This window comes from Anoplopoma fimbria, chromosome 13 (genome assembly GCF_027596085.1).
Source record: "Anoplopoma fimbria isolate UVic2021 breed Golden Eagle Sablefish chromosome 13, Afim_UVic_2022, whole genome shotgun sequence".
NCBI classification, from domain to species: Eukaryota; Metazoa; Chordata; class Actinopteri; order Perciformes; family Anoplopomatidae; genus Anoplopoma; species Anoplopoma fimbria.
In genome coordinates this window covers 15480478-15501699 of record NC_072461.1, presented here as the reverse complement: position 1 = coordinate 15501699, position 21222 = coordinate 15480478, and the positions used below count along the sequence as shown (strand labels likewise).

At 41.1% G+C, this 21222-nt stretch overlaps 1 protein-coding gene across 1 annotated transcript in view; it reads left to right on the top strand.

Moving 5' to 3' along the window:
* The window catches only part of pdlim2 (PDZ and LIM domain 2 (mystique)), a 35851-nt gene extending 18452 nt beyond the window's left edge, over positions 1–17399 (top strand). The window contains exons 7-10 of the mRNA XM_054610205.1: positions 8905–9023; positions 14314–14462; positions 15136–15247; positions 15923–17399. Coding sequence (XP_054466180.1) covers positions 8905–9023; positions 14314–14462; positions 15136–15247; positions 15923–16115 — 573 coding nt within the window. The 3' untranslated portion in view covers positions 16116–17399. The remainder of the gene's footprint in view (positions 1–8904; positions 9024–14313; positions 14463–15135; positions 15248–15922) is intronic.
* The last annotated feature ends 3823 nt before the right edge of the window (positions 17400–21222 follow it).

Here is a 21222-nt window from a genome sequence, read left to right as displayed (position 1 = left end):
AAGACTGGTGCTGCTCTTTCCCTCGCGTCACAAGGCCTGTCGTTGTGTGACGGGAGCTGGAGGAGACGGTACTCAGGGTGGAGCTGGGACACACACACACACACACACACACACACACACACACACACACACACACACACACACACACACACACACACACACACACACACACACACACACACACACACACACACACACCAGGAAACCAGCTGACATTCCCAAACTGTACTTAGGCCATCATAGAACTCTGCTCAAACACAGGAATGTCCTTTTGTGCATCATCATGGAATCTAAACTGTCTACATATTTTCACACGTGTTCTGTGTGTTAAGATCTGAATTGCATGTTTAAAAATGATCACTGCACGTCATGTTTTTCATATACAAATAAACTTGACTTTAATGCACTTCATTGAAGAATGTTGGCATTTTCTGCATATTTTACATTACCAAGCATGTGTAGTGTCTGTGGCTTCATTTAGATTCTTGTTTTATGGTTCGTGCATTTTTTTAATTTATTTGTCATTACCTTTTAAACTCGATTGTAAAATGTCAAGAATGTCTGTCTGTATAGACCTTTACATTTCCCATGCTGTAGACAATTGGCAACTTGAATTCATGTTTTCCAGGAAATGTATACAGTACATATTGTTCAGGAGCTCTAAAGGGTAGTTTGTTAAATAAGGAAAGTGACCTTTAATCAAAAGGTGTGGATCCAAGTCCTTGTTACAGGAAGCATTCATCCTGCTGAAGTGTGCAGCTTACCCTGACCTTTGACCATCTTAAGAGGAAAGGCAAAGAAAACTGCAGAGATTTAAAATTCATTGTTATAGTCGTGTGTTGGATACCCCGGTAGGAAAAAGGGAGTTCATTCCATTTTTTTTATTCTATAGTGACACTGAAGCACACTTTAATGCAGACTTAAATATCTACTAGCTCACAAAAGGAGCGAGGGTATCCTAGATTCCTGCAAGCCGGGCATGAGATTGTATCTGGCCGGCCAGCGTCATGATTCAGAGCATCTGTTTATATCATCAAGGAACGACCACAACGGGATCCCTTATGTGATGAGCAGAGCCAAAACCAGACTGCTTTTCATGAGACATGACCCGTCGCTGGGCCATTAGGACCAGGCTCCATGTCTGGGTTTGCAGTTGCTGTACTTTGAGGTTCCTGAGGGTTGCCTTAGTGGGCTGCCTGATCCTGTGCTGGCATAGGGTGGTTCCTTTATAAATATCACTCCTAGTGTAAGATGGCCAGCTCCTGCAGCGTGACACCCATGCAAACCAAACTTTTCCCCTTCATGATAAATTGGGTGGAGTGGCCTTGGCTGTGTGACATGTGTCACCAATCTCTTTATCAAGAGAGGGCAGGGTAAGTATCCTTCCACACAGCCTCCATCCCATACATTACTCTGTCCACTATTCTCCTTGCAGCCTGCATGCCAGCGACTGGCTTTGTCCTGTTCTATTCTGGAGGTTGTGGCGGACTGGAGTGCAAAGCTGCGGTCATCCATTTGGAGCACAAATGGAGACTTGGCATGTAGGAATAGAACTAAGTTTATGTTTTTAATCTGAGTCAAAATATAAAGTTTTATAACGCACGCACTGTTGGTTAAAGATTCATTTATTAGAAAGTCTTTATCTTCAGGACTAAAGACTGGAGATAAATGCACCTCACCTGCTGAGTGGCTTCTCCTCCAGAAGGAAATACAGACGCGCATATTGCCTCCTTGACGATGATTGCTCGGAATGATGTACTATTTCAGGTCTGACATGAGTTGGGCTGTTGTTTGGTTTGGCAGGTCGGTGCTGCGCAAAGCCAAGCCAGTGTCAGGGGAGCGGTGCTGGCCGTGGTCACAGTAGAGCGATGTTTTCTTCTTCTTCCTCTCTGCACAGTGAGCTCTGTGACTGGACAGTGTGAGGCCTTTTCACATGGACTCATGGCCGTTAAGCTTGGGATCCATTGTGGCCGCTGCAGGGCGGCATGCCTCTCCTTATCCACACTGATTGATCAGCTCGCCCTGTTTTTCTTTCCCCTGGAGTGGAAAAGCAAACTGGGCCGTTTTTTTTATTCCCCGAGCTTTCCAGGCCCCCGGGTGCACTCATGGGGACACTCAGCCCTGCAAATTTTATGGGGAAATGTTGGCTGGGAGAGATGGTCCTTTTTACTAGTTGGTGCTGTTTACGAAGGTGGTTGAACGGTATGTCAACATTCCAAAAGTTGATGTCAGGGAAACGACATGTATAACTGACAGTCAGTATGTTCATGCCAGCAAAAACAGACATGTCAGCATAATGTATATTCCCTGGTTTTACACGGGGCAACACCTAGATTTTAGGGTAACGGTTTCTAACGCTGCATTTTTTGGTCATAAATCATACCGTTAAGCTGGTAAAATGACACTGACGAATAATTCTACTACTCTGAGACACCATAAATGCATGTCTTGCTGACATTTTAGATTTATGTTTTAGCCATTCACGGAAATTCCTGTAGAAATATGATTTTTAGGCTGCACTTCATCATATTGTGTTGTATTGCATTATAAGTCATAGTCTTACTATGTAACAAAGTAAAGTTACTGTTCTTCTGAACCCAGAGTTGGACATACCAGGTGGTTTCTGTCTAATTACTGCAGTTTTGGTGCCGTCAGCCTCATTAACCATTAGAGCTCAATCACCTTTTATGGAGGGACTTTCACTGATGACCTGTTAGGAGAGCCATCTAGAACTCCTAACTCATTCTGACTATTTTGATCAGCACACTTGGTTTTATTTCAGCTTCTTTTGAATGTTACAGACCTTTTTTCTTCATACAACTGAGAAGAAGAATCCTTGTGACCATAAATGAAAAGTAACACAAAGTCCAATGATTTCAGTTCAACCATGATGAACTCCAGATGTCTAATGAGCTTGATATGCTGCGCCAGTTAGAGCCTTGTGGAGAATTTAATAGCGATGAAAAATGTGTTACTTGTGAGACCCTTTGTGGATAAATAAACGTTCAGACCCATAATCGTGTGTGTGTGTGTGTGTGTGTGTGTGTGTGTGTGTGTGTGTGTGTGTGTGTGTGTGTGTGTGTGTGTGTGTGTGTGTGTGTGTGTGTGTGTGTGTGTGTGTGTGTGTGTGTGTGTGTGTGTGTGTGTGTGTGTGTGTGTGTGTGTGTGTGTGTGTGTGTGTGTGTGTGTGTGTGTGTGTGTGTGTGTGTGTGTGTGTGTGTGTGTGTGTGTGTGTGTGTGTGTGTGTGTGTGTGTGTGTGTGTGTGTGTGTGTACTATGATCACATGAGACGACTATGGCTTCTCTGAAAAATCTCACTGTACTCCCTGTGCCATTACAATTCACACACAATCGGGTTCATCCATATGTATCATGTGCTGAACAGCAGGAATCGTTACTTTGACCTGATATTGTTTAGCCAAATATTCCCTCTAGCTTCCACTTTTAAACTATTTTCACCAATAAGGAGTTGAAATTAAAAAAATAATAATGTTACCATCACTGGCAGAAAGTTAGTGCACTTTGCCCTCACTCAGCTGAAACAGAGCTGCATTTAGTTTTCAGAGTGGATTACTGTATACTCGCTCATAGTCATCCTGTTGTCTTCATCCCTCTGCTGCTCATTTGGCCTCTAATGTTGTACATATGGTTTATATCTGGAGCGGTCTGATGGTGTGTGGCCATGGTGAACGAACGGAGAGAGGGGGAGGTATTAGCACTGGCATCACGAAGATCTGTCATTTTATTCCATGTTATTGAATGCTGCAGTGTAACCCAGGGCCAAGACGTTATATGTATGAAGCATTATAGAGGATTGAGCTTGACTTTCTAAAGCTTACTCCATGTGCTGTATGGTCTGGGTACTGTATATGAAGAGAATATTACATACCTAATTTGAAAAAAAGGTGAACTAAGCATGCCCTAAGGTCGGAAAACTAGATCCTCTATATACATCCTACGTATGTTAAATGTTGGACTTGAAAACACACAAGTAGATCAGAGGTAATTGGCTCATCATTTGAAGCAGCCTCTATAGGAGCTGTAGGAAGTCCACTGGTCTGGTGTCATCATTATTTAGTCTGAGGGCTTACGTTAAGGAGCAGCAGTGGGATATGAGGCAATAAAAAAAAGCTGAAGAATGTTGATGACATGAATTTTGATATAAAACAATAGTGTTTTATTTGTTACAGAACATGGACACAGGGATGCACCATCACTCAGACATAATTACAAGGCAGGGTCCATCAGTGACAGTGGATAACGAGTAGCTTACAGTCAGCCTCAGGTCTTTGCTCTGGACCTCCACCGATGCACACTGCTGGATAGGAAACACTGTACACGGCTCTGATTATTACCCGGCCCAGGATATCTGCTGTCGTGTCCCCCCCCCCCTCATTGTAGTGCAGCAGTCATGTCTGTGGTGGAGACAGTGAATGAGCAGTCATGGCAATTTCTTACAGCAGCATCAAGATTCCCAAAATAAAAGCTCCCCAAAGCAGCGGCCCTGTGCACTGCTGGCCCATGCCCTGTAATTGAAGCTGCAGGGTGGTAATGACGCTGATGCAGAGTGGCTTGCTTGGAGCCAGACTGAAGGCTCCTCCACTGGCAATGTCCCCAATGTCTCCCATGGGCCTTGATATGAAACAGCTGGCCTCACTTCTCTTCACCATTTGTTTGTTTGTGTCTTCAAGTGGCCAATGAGACAGAGGCTTGTTCCTTTGATGGAGTGATTGCATTTTTGACAGTTTAACCGCCACTTTCCCTCCCATACCGAGCCTTTTCCTGACCTAGAGTCATTAACTTAAATCATATCATGATATTTAGGCTCGTTCATCCACGACTGCTTTTTATCGGAACACAAAACAGTTTAAAAATTAGTTATATATTTTTTTTTTTGCCGTTATCCCTAATATTATTTCTAGAAGTAAATCACTGATAAAAAAAGATTGTTGTGATGTAAATCACACAAATTGACACAATAAATGTGATTGGAGACTCCTTTTTATTTTAGAAATGTGGCTTGCTTTGGCTCGTCAGGTCAGGTCACAGCTGTCTTGGGTGACAATACTAAAACAGTACTTTCAGACCAGACAAAGCACACGTTTGGATTATCATATGTAGATATCATGTTGAATCAGATTTTCACATTTTGACATTGATCTCTAGCCCCCAGGAATAGTGAAGGGATTTGAAGCCAATTTCTGTAGTGGCCCAACTCTGGAATTATACCCTGCTGGTCTGTCACATGATGCCATTGGACCCAAAACAGATTTTTCTCATAAACAGACATCTGAAACACGAGGTAGAACATTTTTCCAGAACAAACAATTAAAAAGCCTTTATTTAAATAATTAGGTCGTAAAAGTTTTAAAAGAACTAAAAGCCAAATCCAAATCCAGAGTTATTCTCCTCCCTCTTTTCATGGGAATGAGCCTGAGACCGAGCAGCTGGGAGGCGGAGTTAAAGTAAACGCTCAATGGACTCTATGGATGCGAAAGCATTGAGGAACATATGGGTCATTTTATTAATGTCAGTCAAGGCATTTGGGGTTAATGGCCCACTGAGCAACTTTCATAGGAATGAACATTGTATCCAGTTCTCTTTATACATCCATGGTGCACCTTGTTTCTCTCCCAATGCATGCTGGGATATGTTCAGGCCCCATTGCCCCTTCCAGGAATAAAGCAATTATACAAAATGGATAAATGGATATTTCAAATAAACAGCAATGTTCCACAACTTGTCTGCCATCTTTGCTGCGACGTCTTGCTGTTCACATTGTGCAGAAAGTTAGAGATTCAAACATTAAAGCCACTAAAAACGATTTAGCCTATTACATTTGAGGAGTTTCTCTCACTAAATAAGCAATAACCAAAGTTAAAGTTTAGAAAAGATAATCCATTAGTATTATTTATTAACAGTTTAACACTGAAAAACTCAGCTAATCTGCTTCATCAGGACTGTGTGGATTTGATTTGAATAACAGTGCACTGGCAACACAAAAAAACTAATACTGTCATCAGATTTGGATTAAAATGTTGCTAAATCCTAACTGGTGCACTGAAATAGCAGGTGACATCACCTTTTTCCAACTGAACTCCATCTACAGTGAAAAAGGCTTGGACAAAAACATACTGAAATATTCAAAACGGTTCTAGGTTTGGCAGAAAATAGTGTGTATGTATTGGCTGATACATTGGCTTCTGATTACAGTTCATTGCAGCTTTAATCAGAGCTTCCTCCATTTGCCAGCCACAGGAACCAGGAAGAGTCAGCTGACTTTTCTCCAGTGTTCTTTCCTATCTCTGAAACATACCACTGTCAAAGACAAACTAATGGGCTTTACTCCTCACCTGTGTGCTGGTCCCTAAGTTTGTTTATGCATGAGACATGGTGCATTTAACCAAGTGTATTCCGCGTTGTAGCTCTGAGACCAGCTGTGTGTAATGGTCCGAAGGGCTTACAATGGAGCAGTGTTGATTTTAGAACAAAGATGTTTTGGGGAGCCCTGTTTAAGGCCATTACAGGCCATAATACTGCTATAAAAGGCTGGCATCGGAGACTGTAGAGTAGACGATGGTGATGGAGGAACTTCTCTGGTGGTGCAGACAAAGTTTTTATGAACTTACTAAGGTCAAGCTCAATCACAGCTGCATTCTCGCTGTCACAGTGGCGCGCTTGTTTTTTTTTCCTCTGCCTCCTCCCTTTGTTTTTCTTTACTTCATTGCATTCCTCTTGAGTCTCATAGATCAGATATGTGATTTTTATCCTATTTTTACTGCTGTTAGAGAGCATGAAGACATTCATAACACAGGCTTTGTTTGCAATAGTGTGGATTCATCTGCACATACTGTGTGGCTTCACTAGGTCTTCCTGAAATAATACCTAAAGCATGTATGTCCATCAGGTATATGCCTGTGAGATTGGTTCACAACAGGAGAGGGCATGGATGTCTATATTCTTGTACTCTGGTGATAAAGAATATGTGATCTTATGAGCCTGTGGTTGAAATACTGGATTTATCCTGGGAGGAATCACAGGGAGACGTCCCAATGATCATTTCTGGTAAAGGCTTCCTGGCACGCACCACTAATCTGCCCACTCGCTAAGGAAAAAGAAGAGGAAAATTGGACTCAATTGAGAACAGAGACATTGTTCAAAGAGTTTCTGAATTGGAAGCGGGTGCTGGCATTGGAAACACAAATCTCTGACTCCATCAGTGCCACTGTGTCGACATGGAGCTCCAGCATCGCCTCAAACTTGAGTCTCAGGCATGTACCAGTCTAAAGACCTGGGTGGAGACGCTTCTCCCTTGGATGGAGCCTGTGAAACACTGATGCCAGCTGCTGACAGTTGAGGGAGAAAATCTCAGTGAGCCCAATTGTGAGAGCTATACTCCTTGAGCTGTTTGATTCAGACTCAATGTTTTCCTGGACTGTACACAGACCTAAAATAAAGTAATAGCTTTGTTTCCAAGCAAACTGGGAGTCGTGAAAGTGTCTACAGACCATTTTGCTGGATTGAATATTGCAGCAGTGCATGAGTGTGCGTTCTGTGACCAGAAAGTGGTCAGTATTACAGGTGGACATGGTTAGATGCCAGACAGTGTTGTGGTTAAAAACAATTAGTTTTTGGAATTCCTGACAGTAAAAGTGTCTGGGTTGAGTTATGTGCTGTGTAGACTTTGTCCAGGTGTGCTGAGTGTTTAGTGTGAACATATGCCTGAGGTCACTTTCACTAGTTGCCCACTCGTGCGATCTTATGGCATAATTAAACTTGAATAAATTAACCTTTGTCCGCATTGTTGTAACTGTGTATCCTGTCTTTGGTTCCTGCTCAGAACAGCTCCAATAAAAAATGTCATTGGCACATATTCTGAGACCTTAGTTTATGAGCTTCTTGTGTACAGTAGATGTGCAGCGCCCTCTTCTGTCAAAAGTCAAACACTCACCCAAAAAATAAGACTTTCCTTCCTGAATTACACTATTGTTTGTACAGTACTGTAAGTGTTCACTTTGGCTTAAAGAGGTTCTGGCTGTGAGGAATGTCTCCTCTCATTTCGTGTCGATTGACACTGTTTATAACTACCATGAATAATTGTGAGATTTGCACAACATCTGGAAGCCATTGAAGTACATGCTGGCTGTCTTTCCCATCAGACCAACACTAGAGTCGGTGCCAAACATCTGTTGCCACAAAATCTATCATCTATCAGCTGAGGGGCTGAAGTAAAGCTTGTGATGTAAATGGTAATCAAGAAAAAAACAAAAAACAATGATGTGGGTTGCTGTGACTGTTGAGACTGATCAGCCCGCAGTAGAGGAATGTTGGGCGTGACTCATGCAATAGAAAGTTTGAGAACGCAGGGCATCACGTACAATCAAACAATGACAAAGTCTTTTGTTTATTCGACACTGAAAGAACTTCTCCAGGTTTCAGTCAAATGGTTGATGACTAAGTAAAAAGGCTTGGTGGTGTTCTGTATGTGTCGTTTCTCCCTCTGGAGCTAATTTTAGTCTACTGATAAATCGTACTAGTTTTTGATCCTGACAGAATAGAGCCTACGTAATAATGTGTCATAATTTGTTTTAATCCTACTTGTCATACAGTGCAGTCTCCTCAGATTTAGAGCTTACTGAAACAAGGACGCTACAATGTTCAGGGCCAATACGCTGCATGGAGGAGCAGCGATCCAGAAACATTGCTGGTGAATTCCTGCCTCTCCACTGAACATACTGTAGCTCTTATTGGGACTCTTTTTACAGTAACATTGCATCATGGTCTAAGCACTTGCACACCGTTTCAATAGATAACTCGACTCTGAACTGCAAACTTGATTTCAGCTGCTGCATGTTGTTTGACTTTCATGCTCACGCCCAGTCTCTTTCTTTCGTTCCTCCACAGGAGTTCTCCCCTTCAGACTACAGGAATAATTCTGTGTCCAGCAGAACCCCGACCCCACCAGGACGCTACTCACCCCACAGCCCCATTGATCGGGACGTACCCATGTCTCCTCGTCGCAGGTAAAGACAACTCACAATTTTACACCAATAAAACTGGATAAAAACACCTTAGTTCACCCCATAAGTGACTGCAGTCTGCTACAGATGCAACTTAAACATTAGAGGTGTGTATCTTTTGTTGCTATGAAACATGAGGTGGAAATATGATCTTTCCCGCAGGATTTTTTTCAGCAGCGGTGGTGTGGCCCCCGAACCCTCTAGGGGGGTCCGGGGGCATGCCCCCCCGGCCGAAATTTTTTTGTACCCTTTACATTGGAATGCATGAATCTGGTGCACTTTGAGAGGAGAATATGCACTTAAATCCTATTCAAACAGTCCTGTGTATTACTGTAGATGGGATTATTGGTGTTGTAACTTTGCCTTTTGTGTCTTCATTTACAGATTTTTATATTTTTGTATAGTAATATTTAAACAAAAAATGCAAATATAATTTGCACAATTTATTTACAGATTTTTGCCTAATGCTTAAACACTAACTGTTTTTTACATAAGACACTTTGTTCAAAAATGAAATCTCCTGCAACAATGGGCAAAACACATCTTTTTAAATTATAAACCTAACTAAAATTTGAAAAGAACACAGACTCACACACATGAAAAATAAAAAATAAAGCTAATTGAATACCAATCAGTGTGAGCCTTAGCACTACAAATAGACCTCAGGTGAGCTCAGCTCCTTTGTGAGACAGTGAGAGTCAGGGGAAGAGGACAAGAGAGCGACAGGAGATCTTTATTCTGGGTGGAAATAGTACCATAGTTACGCCATTAAATGCGTTTATGGAAACATTTTTAGCGAGAAATGTGCATTTTACTTTCATAATGTTCGCTCGGTGAATGTGAAGGATGTTTGGTTTGATAGTTATGACGAAGAGGGAACGCTCCGTTCACTTGCATGGACATGGACTCATCTAGCTGCGTTGGCGCGTTGACGCGTTGAACCACCACACAATGATCAAGCGTCAGGTTTGGCGCGTACTCGCGTTATCCAACGCGTTTACTCGCGTTATCCAACGCGAGTAAACGCGTTGGATAACGCGGATAACACCAACCGACCACACCAACCACACCAACCGCATGGTGCCCCTTTCACATCGCCGCAAGATCGGAGCCGGTGATCCCAAAAAGAGCGACAACACGCACACACACATAGGCCTACACACACACACACACACACACACACACACACACACACACACACACACACACACACACAATACTAGAGGAAAAACAGCACGGAGGTTGCGATTTATAGATACAATAAAATGATTGGGCTCAGAGGGTTTTTAACACTGGTGGTCATGAAGCGACACATTTTAGCAACTTACTTCTCTCTCTCTCTCTCTCTGTCTGTCTCTCTCTCTCTCTCTCTCTCTCTCTCTCTGTCTCTGTCTCTCTCTCTGTCTCTCTCTCTCTCTGTCTGTCTGTCTCTCTTTCCTTCTTTCTTCGATCTTCCGCTTCACTCGCTACTGCTAGAATGAATGTATTTTTCTTCTTTGATGTTGGTTACGTGACGATGTGCCGCGTGCTGCGCAATTGACGTTACGCGCTGTATATTTTCTAAAAGGAGCTACGTAAAAAAAAAAAAAAAAAAAAAATTAGGAGAAGGATTTTTATTGCAGCGGCGGAGAAAATTCAGCAGCGGCGCTGCTGTGTGAACGTGGGGGAAACACTGTGCTAGCAGTAATAACTGCCTTTTGTGAAGAAAAGTTAAATTAATGAAGTTTGAGGCTGTATTTAGTTCTAAATTGTTTAATGGATGTGTGTAATCTCTCCTAACAACACAATGGTATTTACTTACCCCCACAGTAAGGTTGAGTCAACAGCTCTCACAGTGTTTCAACATAAAATACTCACCATAAGCCTGTCAAAAGTATTTTTTATTGCAGGGATATTGTGTTGGATGACATGAGGTTATTTCACTGGTTATGATATTCTAGTTTTACCCATATTTGGAATTCATCTGGTAGCAAATCTCTTCTGGACACATTCCTTTGTATATTTCAAATTCTTTTTCTTCCCTTTCAAAAGGTCTTTGTGGAAAGTCAGTTGAAAGTGCAAATGGATTGATAATTCGGTCAACACAATGCATTCATTAAGTGCACAATTGTTAGTCAGCTTTTTAATTTCCTGCTGTGTTGTAGCTGACCGTTGGTGCTTTGAGCTGTTTGCAGCTGCACTCTTGAGTTGACAAATGAACTTTCAGCCTTTGGGAAACTCTTTATTGTGTCCGCCACCTGCACTTCAGTTTACTCTTTCCTGCCTCGCCCCCTCTGATGAGGTGAAGCAGCTGTAATTTGACAGCTGATAGCGTGCAGGTGCTGCCCTCAGAACATTTTTAGAATTTACTCACACTCACCAAAGTTTTTTGTCTCAGCAGAAATGAAAATCTTCTTTTTAGACTCGCACACAATCCTCTGTGTCCACTCCCTCTGCTGGAGAGCCTGGTGCTTTGTGTTTTCACAGTGCAGGACGGTTGACTTTGGCCCCAGTTCCCCCCTGGGTAACCATGGCTAGTGATATGACGTGTCAGCGACTGCATTCATAATCCAAACAAACCATATTCCCCCAAAAGTTAGATTTTTACTTCTCCCCCTGATTGGCCCCCACTCTGGAGCCCCCAGCCTGCAACCCAAGCCTCTCATAGCTCCTCCCCAGCCAATCACAGAACCAGTGACACCCATTTACCCACCCCTTCATGTCGCATGTCCAATGAGTTTCAACCCAGATGCACACCTTTCAGTTCGACTCTTGTTTTTCTGTCTTGTCTTGTGAAGCTAGAGGTGTGTGTTCGGCATCTAATATTGTTTTTTTCTCTTATATGTTTTGAGTTGTTCCAGCATTGAAATACAGGGACATGAACTGGAAAGAATAGCTGAGCTATCTTTCTTTGTTCCCTCTTTCTTTCTGTTTGAGGTGAGTCTTGTCATTTAGACTTTTGTCAATTGGATTTCTTTTGTCAGGAAGTATTGACTATGGTTTAGTTGTTGGACTGCTAGTAAGACTGTTTGAGAAATGTGGTTGGAATTTGGTTGTGGCTGTGATCTTATATGTTTTGGCTACGCTCATGTGCTATAACTAGATCCTTATCATTGCAGCACTGTGCCAAGTCTGTGCATGGAAACCAGCAACACATTAATCTACATTGTGTAGATGGACAACATTTTAACGCTCACAATTTTTCAGATGACCTACTGATACATGATACTTAAAAAAAAAAAAAAAATGCTTCCACTGCAAATCCGTGTGCACGCGACTGCTTGTTCAGATGCATGCTGTCCCCTCTCACCCTCACTTCTGTTGTTTGTTTTCCTCCCATTCGACCTCGACTTTCCATTTGGTTTGAGAATGCAATTTCAAAAGGGATGGTGAGTGAGGCAAAAATGGAAATGGATTTCTGAGGGTGGAGCTGCTGAGCATGTGGAGAACTTGGAGGGTGTGCTTTAGAGGTCTGTTTTCAATTTGAACCATGTTCTGTGATTCAGAGGATAGGGTCTAAGCGTTTGCCTCGGTCACATGTTTGTCTGTTTGCCATCTCCTGTTTCAGATATGTTCATTTAGTGGTAAGTCTGAAGCTGAAAAGCAGGCATTACGAAACACGTATATGGCCAAGCATGAAGCTTATGAACCACTATGAACATGTGAGATGATGTTTTATATGCAACACATTGATGAATGTTGCATGTAGAAAAGAGATCCATAATTATATGGAGAGTGACACTGTTTTTTAAGGTTTTATTTATATGTTCTATTAAAATAAAACTTTTCACTATGAGGTCAAAGTGCTGACGTTCAGCTTTAAGCGTCCCTTTTAATGCAAAGATTGCACTGATTGGACAAAGGAGCAGGACAGTGATCCTAAACATATAACTCATCTGACCTTAATCCAACTCGGCATGTGTTTGACTGACTGAAGTCAAAAGCCTGAAACAAGCAAGAAGGGAAGATGCCAAGTATTTGCTGCAGTATCTGCAGTTCGTAAATACCATAGACTTCAAAGGCTTTGAAACCAAATATGATGTGACTTAAGTTGATTTGTCAAATAACTTATTCCAGTAAAAGTGGTTGATAGTGTAAAAAGTACCATTATTTCTACCCTGCTGGCCCAAACTAAAGCTCGTACTATGTACTGATGTCACATCCAGTGTCAGGTGAAGAGAGCGAACATAACTTGTTTCATCCAAATCCGTCACCGTCAAGCTACTTGATGAGCTTGTTGTTGTACAACGATATAACTTCTAGTGCCAAAAAGGTTTACATATTAAGTCACAATAACAAACAGGTTCCATGGTGGAGGTTTTTCTTCACAGCACAGGTGTCCATTAAAAGAGTAAATATTTGAGCTGCCGGTTGCTTGTGATAACAGGACGGACAGTCGGTCAGGTTAAGTTGACTGACTCTGGCTGACAAGTTGGCCACAGGTGTCAGGCATCAAACCACACCTGGCTCTGCTAGTGCACCGGGCCAACCAGTTCCTACTGACAGCAAACACTCACCAGGTTCCCTCCAGACAAATACACTGACACAAGAACATACTTTGTGTCTTTGTGTTTACTTATGAATCATCCGTCAGTTCGGATTTGAATGCATGGGTTTCCTCAGCAGGGAACGGGAGCGATGGAGGAAGCAGTAAAAAAAGTAACTGCCTTTCCACCAGACCAGGGTTTGAGAATTGGCTTGTAAAGTGAGCCACTGTTCTTTTTTATTATTTCATTCATTTCTTAATGAATTGACGGCATTTGATCCAAGGTGAAGGCTTACTCTTCTCGCCTGCCCCCTCCTTTGCATTGATAGGAGGACATTCATTGTTGATTCGTGGCTGTTTTAATAGACCTGATCAATCCAAAGTACAAAGCTCAAGTCTGTTATTCGACATCATGCCTTGGTTCGGGCATACAGTAGGACTTTCTGATCCATTAACACAATGATGGTTGCTGGAAAGATTTAACTGCTCTTATTTTGCAAAGTTTTCCCACATTTTATACAGCTTCCACTGTCAGTGGGAAAGTGCCTCAGTGTAAGGGGATATGACGAGGTCCTGTTGGGGTAATGATGTGCTATTGGACACTGTTTGGCCTCTTGCCTGTGGTGTGCAATCTAGACGTAATGCGCAGAGGTCAAAGTCCCAAAGCCAGCTGCTGCCTCTTCCTTCATTTCCTCTGGATTCAGTAAAACCAGACCCGAGCATTTCATTAATGTACATTTTCTGCTGAACACGTCACCAAGATGTTAAGTGAACGTGATAACCTGAGACCTGTGATCATGTTGTTTTGTTTTTCCCTTCCTCCTACAGCAGTTCGAGCTCTGACTTTGCCATGCAGAAGTTCGACAGGGACTCGGAGGTGTACAAGATGATTCAGGAGAACAAGGAGTCCCGCACGGCGCCTCGTCAGTCCAACACCTTTAAAATGCTGCAAGAGGTCCTGGAAGCTGACGAGAAAGGTTAGAAGCTCTAAGCATATACTGTCATTTTTATCCTGAAAAATACCTGGTTTATTTACATGATGTTGTGTTTAGTGTGCTCCTACTCAAGATAACAAGTATATGAAAGTGTTTGCATGAAGTAGCTTGGCAGGATTGCATAAAAAATTTTAAACCTTTAGACTGATCTTTATCTTAATAACCCCTTTGCACGGGCTGTTCTCAGGATTCAGCTATTCTGTCAAATGCAACATAAATTATATCTCCGAGAGTTGTCTGGATGGCTGCTCTCCATTTTAAAATCATCCCTGTTAAAAGCGCATCGATGCCATCTGGCCATCACCTGTGCAGGATGAAAGAAAAGCTCTCCAGTGTGCAGTTCATATTGTAAACAGCATATCATGGAATGCATCTGTCCTTCTTTTCCCACCCCTCTGCTTTGATAAATGGCGGGACAAATAAAATCCAGATAGCACTAACATTCTTTCATGACGTGATAATGACCAATGTGTGGAAAGCAATTTCATGGCGCGTGTCCCGTGGGTGATGAGCTTGTGATGACGAGTGGGAAACACAAACCAGCTCCACTGACAGAGTGCAGTGAAGGCCAACAAGGTGTTGATGCGATAAACAGGGATGCAGGCCTGTCACAACATCCGTTTTAGCAGCTCTGTTCATGTGTGTGTGACTCCAGAGGCAGCCCTGAAGTTTCCAGGGAAACTTTCGCCCAATGTCCCTAAACAAAGCACATCAGTGGGAGGAGTCAAGAAAAACCACACCTGTGAGAAATGCGGCACCAGCATTCTGTAAGTTACCTGCAGTTACACGTTCACTGAAGTTACATGGATGTGTTAGTTATTAAAATAATATGCCCTGCAGTATAAGATGTTCCAGATGAAGAGTGAGATATTAAGTGTGTGTGGGTTTTATATTTTTATATTTTTGGAGGATGGGTAAACTATGACTTGGGTGTCCAAAGTAACAACCTGTTATTATGACTATTACATGTAATTCTTGAAGGTACTGGAACAAGTCTTAAGGTCATATTTTACTCATGTTTGAGTGTTAATGATTTATTTTATTACTAAGCTTTATTTTACCGAGTAAAGCAAATCTGCCAGTGTGGCAGTTTTATTTCTTTCTAAAGCTGATCAAATTTTTAGTTTTAATTTAAGTGTCGTGATACAGATGTTATGCATTAGCTGCCTTAGTTCAAATATTGTCACTTGATTGAGAAAGGTGAACAAAAAAATTGTGACACCACATTGCCAAAACATTTGATATTAGGAAAGTGTCCTTATGACATGAACATGCTAATGTTTTTGCTGTGGTGTCATCTTGTCACTTTTCCTTGAAGATACAAATTAAACTGATGTATATCAGTGCTGACCTGTGCAACTCTCCACTTGATTTGCATTGGAAATAAGGAAAATCATTTCCCCCTGTAGTCTGATGGTCCGGTGTGTTTCATCTCTCCACAGCACACTGGCCGTGCGCATCACGGACGACCGCTACCGCCACGCAGAGTGCTACACTTGTGCAGATTGCGGTCTTAACCTCAAGATGAGGGGTCACTTTTGCATCGGAGATGTGATGTACTGTGAGAAACACGCCAAAGAGAGGTACCAAGGCCCGGGAAGTTCCCCTCAAGCCACCGTGTCCCCGCGCCAATGAGTCTGCCGCTCCACACCTGCCCGTCTCTGGACGCAGAGTGCTACTTGTCCTTCTGAAGCTCCACACCATCGGACTCGGTTATAGACCTTGGGATGGGGCGTGGAGGTGGACACTAGTCTACGAAATGGCAGAGGATGTTTTTTTGTTTTTTTTCTGATCACATTTAACCATATTTTGCAATATTATGATTCACTTTCTTGCCTTTCTTATATGAGCATTGGGGCTTCGTTTTTCATATGGCCTCCGGTCTCTTATAGGTTATTCTTAGCTCTAATGATGCACAGCTGCCATGGACTCAAGCCACATCACATTGTGCTAAGGCCAGATTTACATAACACCAACGCTTTAGACAAACTCAACAGGACTGGCTCTCTGAGGATCATTTGAATCTCCTGCTGACACAAAGGACCAAAATCTCACCTACACTGCATGCCATTTTATAAAATGTTCTGTAAAGACAGTGCTGTGTGGGTGTGAATGGATGCAAGCTTTCACATGTAGAAGTATGGTGTTTTCTGCATGCCTTCCCTGCATCTATGTGTGCGTGACTGTGTGTGTGCATGAAAGAGAGAGAGAGAGAGAGAGAGAAGGAAAGAGGGTCCAAGTTGTTACAGATGCAAAGGAGTTTGTGAATTTTGTGCTAGTCAGGCCAAAAGCCCTTGAGTTTTTCTATTACTTTTGTAAGGAGAATTTATAAGTAGAAATAATGAAAAAAAAATACATATATGCTGACTTGTTTTGCTGTTTTGTTGCTTATGAGGGACTATAGTTGAATTCAATATACAAATAGTTTTGATGTTTTTGTGATTGAACTGTATTCTATAATATAGACCATTTAAAAATGCATAATGCATGCACGGGACATTTAGTGTGAAAATAATTGATCCTACACCTGTCCAGTTACAGCAGTACTCAGAGATACACTATAATGTTCGCGTTTCATGTGGCACTTAATAAAATCGCACAACCTAAAGCTTCTTCAGTGATGATGACTGTGTTGGAATCATAAGAGTTAATGTCTTCCTACATCTTACAGGTCCTTTTCTTTTCAGTGATGTCTGAAAAATATATTTATCCACTTCAAACCCCAGTTTGACAGCTGACCTTTTGTTGCTTTTAAGCAGTAAAACACAGGTGTACCTAATTACATTAATAATCTCAGGGCCGTGGCGTGGGTTGCAGCAATTATCAAAGTTATGTCACAGCTGTGCTTTTCCTGCCATGACTTTTTTAGTATGACTGTTAACCTTCTGTCTTACTGTGTGTAAATTACGATAAAAATCTCAACTCAAAGGCATGGTTGGATGCAGATTTCTCATCACTATTAGAGAGTGGGTTTTGATTTGTACTGAGAATTTGATTGATATGTAAATGATCTAGATCAGCATTTAATTTATCCATTGATTTCAAAATACACTGCAGAGTAAGAATGAAGTTCTTAGAATTTCACTTCAGGGACTTAAATGATAAAAGCTCAAAATATGATCCCAATCCAGGTTTTTCATGTGTTTTGATGAAAAATAAGACCGTTGTTACATGGACTCTCAACATATGCTGTCCATAGAGAAAGTTAACACACAAATTTTGGAAGTGTAATGATGGCATTATGTTATTAGCTAATTAAGTATGAAGAGTCAAAACACATCAACACAGCTTTGCCATGAATGGGTGCTTCACTGGATGAAATTGTCACATGTACTTGCTACAGCAGAGGTGTGCTTGAAATCAAATGCCCTTTACGCTTTAAGATGGCCCTACTGTCAACAGCTGCAACTGTTGCACATAAAACAAACTGCTGTCTAATGGTGGAGGACTAAAATGCAGCTATTATGATGGTACACAGCCTGACATGCATAACATTCAGTGTTGTTTAAAACACGACTAACGCTAGCTGTCATTGTTGACACATGAAACAAATGAGCTAAAAATAAAAAGTGCTAAATTCATTCTCGGGTGCATTACCAATAAAAACTGCTTGAGAGGTGACAAACAGGACTTAAGCTTTAAGACCAACATAAAAGAGAACAGTTTAGCGCACGAAAGCAGGCCAGTTAATTCATGTAAAAAATATTTTCTTGGTTGGCAGATAAAGAATTAAATTTATCCTTGAGTTTACATATTTAAGTCCTATATTATCTCACGCATTCCTCATTCAGTTTCTTGATTGTGATTTGACAGGAGGCCTTTTTATAGGACCTGCCCAAAACCTCCTCTCCTCCTTTGTCCATCTCCAAACAGTCTTCTCCAGCATTATCAGTCTCTCCTCTGTCCATACTGCTAACTGCTCTTTTTCTTTTCAGTGTCTGGATTTGTTCAAATGTTTAAATGTGGTTAATCATATTTATCAGGTGAACTGAGAGATGAAAATATGGTTGGCACAAAGTTGTGACTTAGAGGGTCTGGCTTTTTGCACCTGAAGAGACAAGAGTTTCATAAACACATCTGATAAAATTAAGTTTGAAATCTTCTCGGGTAACTTTAAAACTCATTTAATTGAATTAATATGTCACTGTAGGTATAAAAATACAACTGTTTGACTTTATTTTGAAGAATAACTCAATATGACTTAAGGTGTAGCTTATTTGTAACACAACAAAACAACAATAGTACATTATTTGAATTTGCATCATAAGGAAGGCAGATAATATGGCATCTTTACATAAAAAATGATAGCTTTACTGTTTAGAAAGTTTCATGCCATTGATGAAATAACATAAGTGAGTTAAAGTTACCAACATTACATATTATCTGAAACATTTTTCCTTTTGTAGCAATGAAATTCAACCGCTTTAGTTTATGATTATTAGCCAGCTCAATTAACCTTAGCATATAAGCAGCATTAGCAGGCTAACACTTTGGTTAGCTACTGCTAGCGCGCAACATAAACGTTCTAAACCGCTGGGAAAAATGTGCACTGTAAAGACGCCTGCTTTCCGGCAGTGTCTGCCCTCTTAATAACTGTCATTTCTGAGTCTGTTTCTTTATTGAAATAATGTTAACTTAGTTTATGAAACAGTGTCTGGGTCTTTTCTTTTGGTTGTCACATCCCACTGCTTTTTTACTTTATTTAGAATCGGTTCACAATTCAGTAAGATAGATAAACAATAGTATTTTAAATTGAACTGATACATGGGTACATGAAAGCAAATTAAGGGATAAAAAGTAAAACAAACAAAAACAAAAAATGTAACAAACTAAAGTAACCAGGGATCAACATTAAATTAATAAATAGATAGATTAACGTTTAAAAAAACATTTATGAATTTAAAACTTTGCACAAATTATAAGATTGAAATACCCATATAGAAGTTCAAATGATCAAAGATAGATCTAATTCCCACAGTTAGTGTATTTGGCTTAAGCATTTCCAGAACAGATGGACAATAGTTTCAGTGTAACATTGGACACAGCTTGGATCAATGCCATTTTTTTTATTTAACAAAAGGAAGGAATGTTCAAGTTTGAAAGTGGGCGAACTGAACATTATCAAGTGAGCAGCAAGGAATCTACATTAGAACAACTACACAGATATAAAAAGAAAAAAAGAAAAACTACCCCGATCTCTCTTATTGACCAGGAGTTTTACACAAAGTTTTTAGTCAATCTGCTTCCTGTTCAAATCCCAAATTCATCATTTACATGAGCTGATTTGTCATTCAGACTTTACCTAAATGCAAAGTAACCATAGACTTGATTGCTGGTAAAAGTTAACAGCGTTAATAAATGGGGTGCAGGGACACATCCCTGTTCTTAGAAGACAGGTTCGACAAGTCACCAACATCTGACAGTTGGAGTGCAGTTAAGTAGCACAATAGCAGGGAGGAGTTATAACTTGGATTGCCTTTTTAGGACATCTTAATGTTGAATGTGATGCTAACAGCAGTCCAACTAGAATCATACTGTACACCCTTTAAACAATATCCATATGATTCACTCTGCTAACAGGAGAGGGCAGCATTGCTCCAGTTTTCAGCCTCTGAATTTAGTAAAAGCTGGAAAATGAGAGAGGGGGATTTTATAGGCATAAATACAATTCATGTTTACATAAAAAAAAAAAAATGTCTTGATAAATTTGATTTTTTTTTATTTAAACATGCAGTCAACAACTATGCACATATTTATTATTATTTATTTTTATATGCTTAAATGTTTCACATTTTCCCAGTTATTACAGTATTGTGTTATCCCTTTGATACGGGTTACAAAGTATTAGTTATTTGCTTTGCATATATAAATACTGCACAGAGCTTTTCTAGGCCTCACCTGCTGCGCGGGTCAGAGGGTGTCGTACAAATGTCGTACAAAATTTACTTTACTACAAACATATCGTCATAGAGCCAATGCTGCAATATATGTTCTGGGTTAAATGTTTCTGGCATTAGGGTTGTCACTACTGCTGTTACGTCTGCTGCTGATAGTAATTCTTAATGATGGACAAAGGTATTTAGTGCAAAGAAATATGGCACCACGTTATAATTTGAAACCTCATAAACTGTGGAAGAAGTGGGTTTAATGCCCCAATAAACCCTTAATTGGAAACATTCCCTGCATGACTGACTTGTAGACTGACAGAGCGTCTCAGAGAGGGCGGGCCTTGTGTGTGCTGCTGATCACACCACTAGATGTCAAGAAAGACTCAGAAACAGATGAGTGCCTCATAGAGGGCCCGGTGTTTGGAAGTTTTTCTTTTGTTTATCCACTGGCAGAAACACTAGCCTGGGCTGTGCCTCGATCTCACTAGTCCCATTGGCTGGTTCACATCTCTGATTGCCCGTTTTTTTTAGATTTCTGCTCTCAACGTGTGATTCGGAGGACAACAGGAATATTCCCAAGATGAATCATCAAACATCGTCTGTCGTCATACATCCTAAAAGCTTGCGTAACTTCCACCAAAATCTCCCCCTAAAACATTTTTCTCAGTTCTCCTTTTTGAGCCTCTCTGCGTTCCACCTTTCCTTCCTGACATTCTCCCCTTTCTCAATTCCCCACCTGGAATGCAGTCCAGATGTGGAACAGGGAGAAGGAGAGATTGCCTGCTTGGCTATAAGGAGCGAGTGGGGGTTGCGGGGTGCAGAGAGAGAAAATGTTGGAACGACATTAAAGTTTG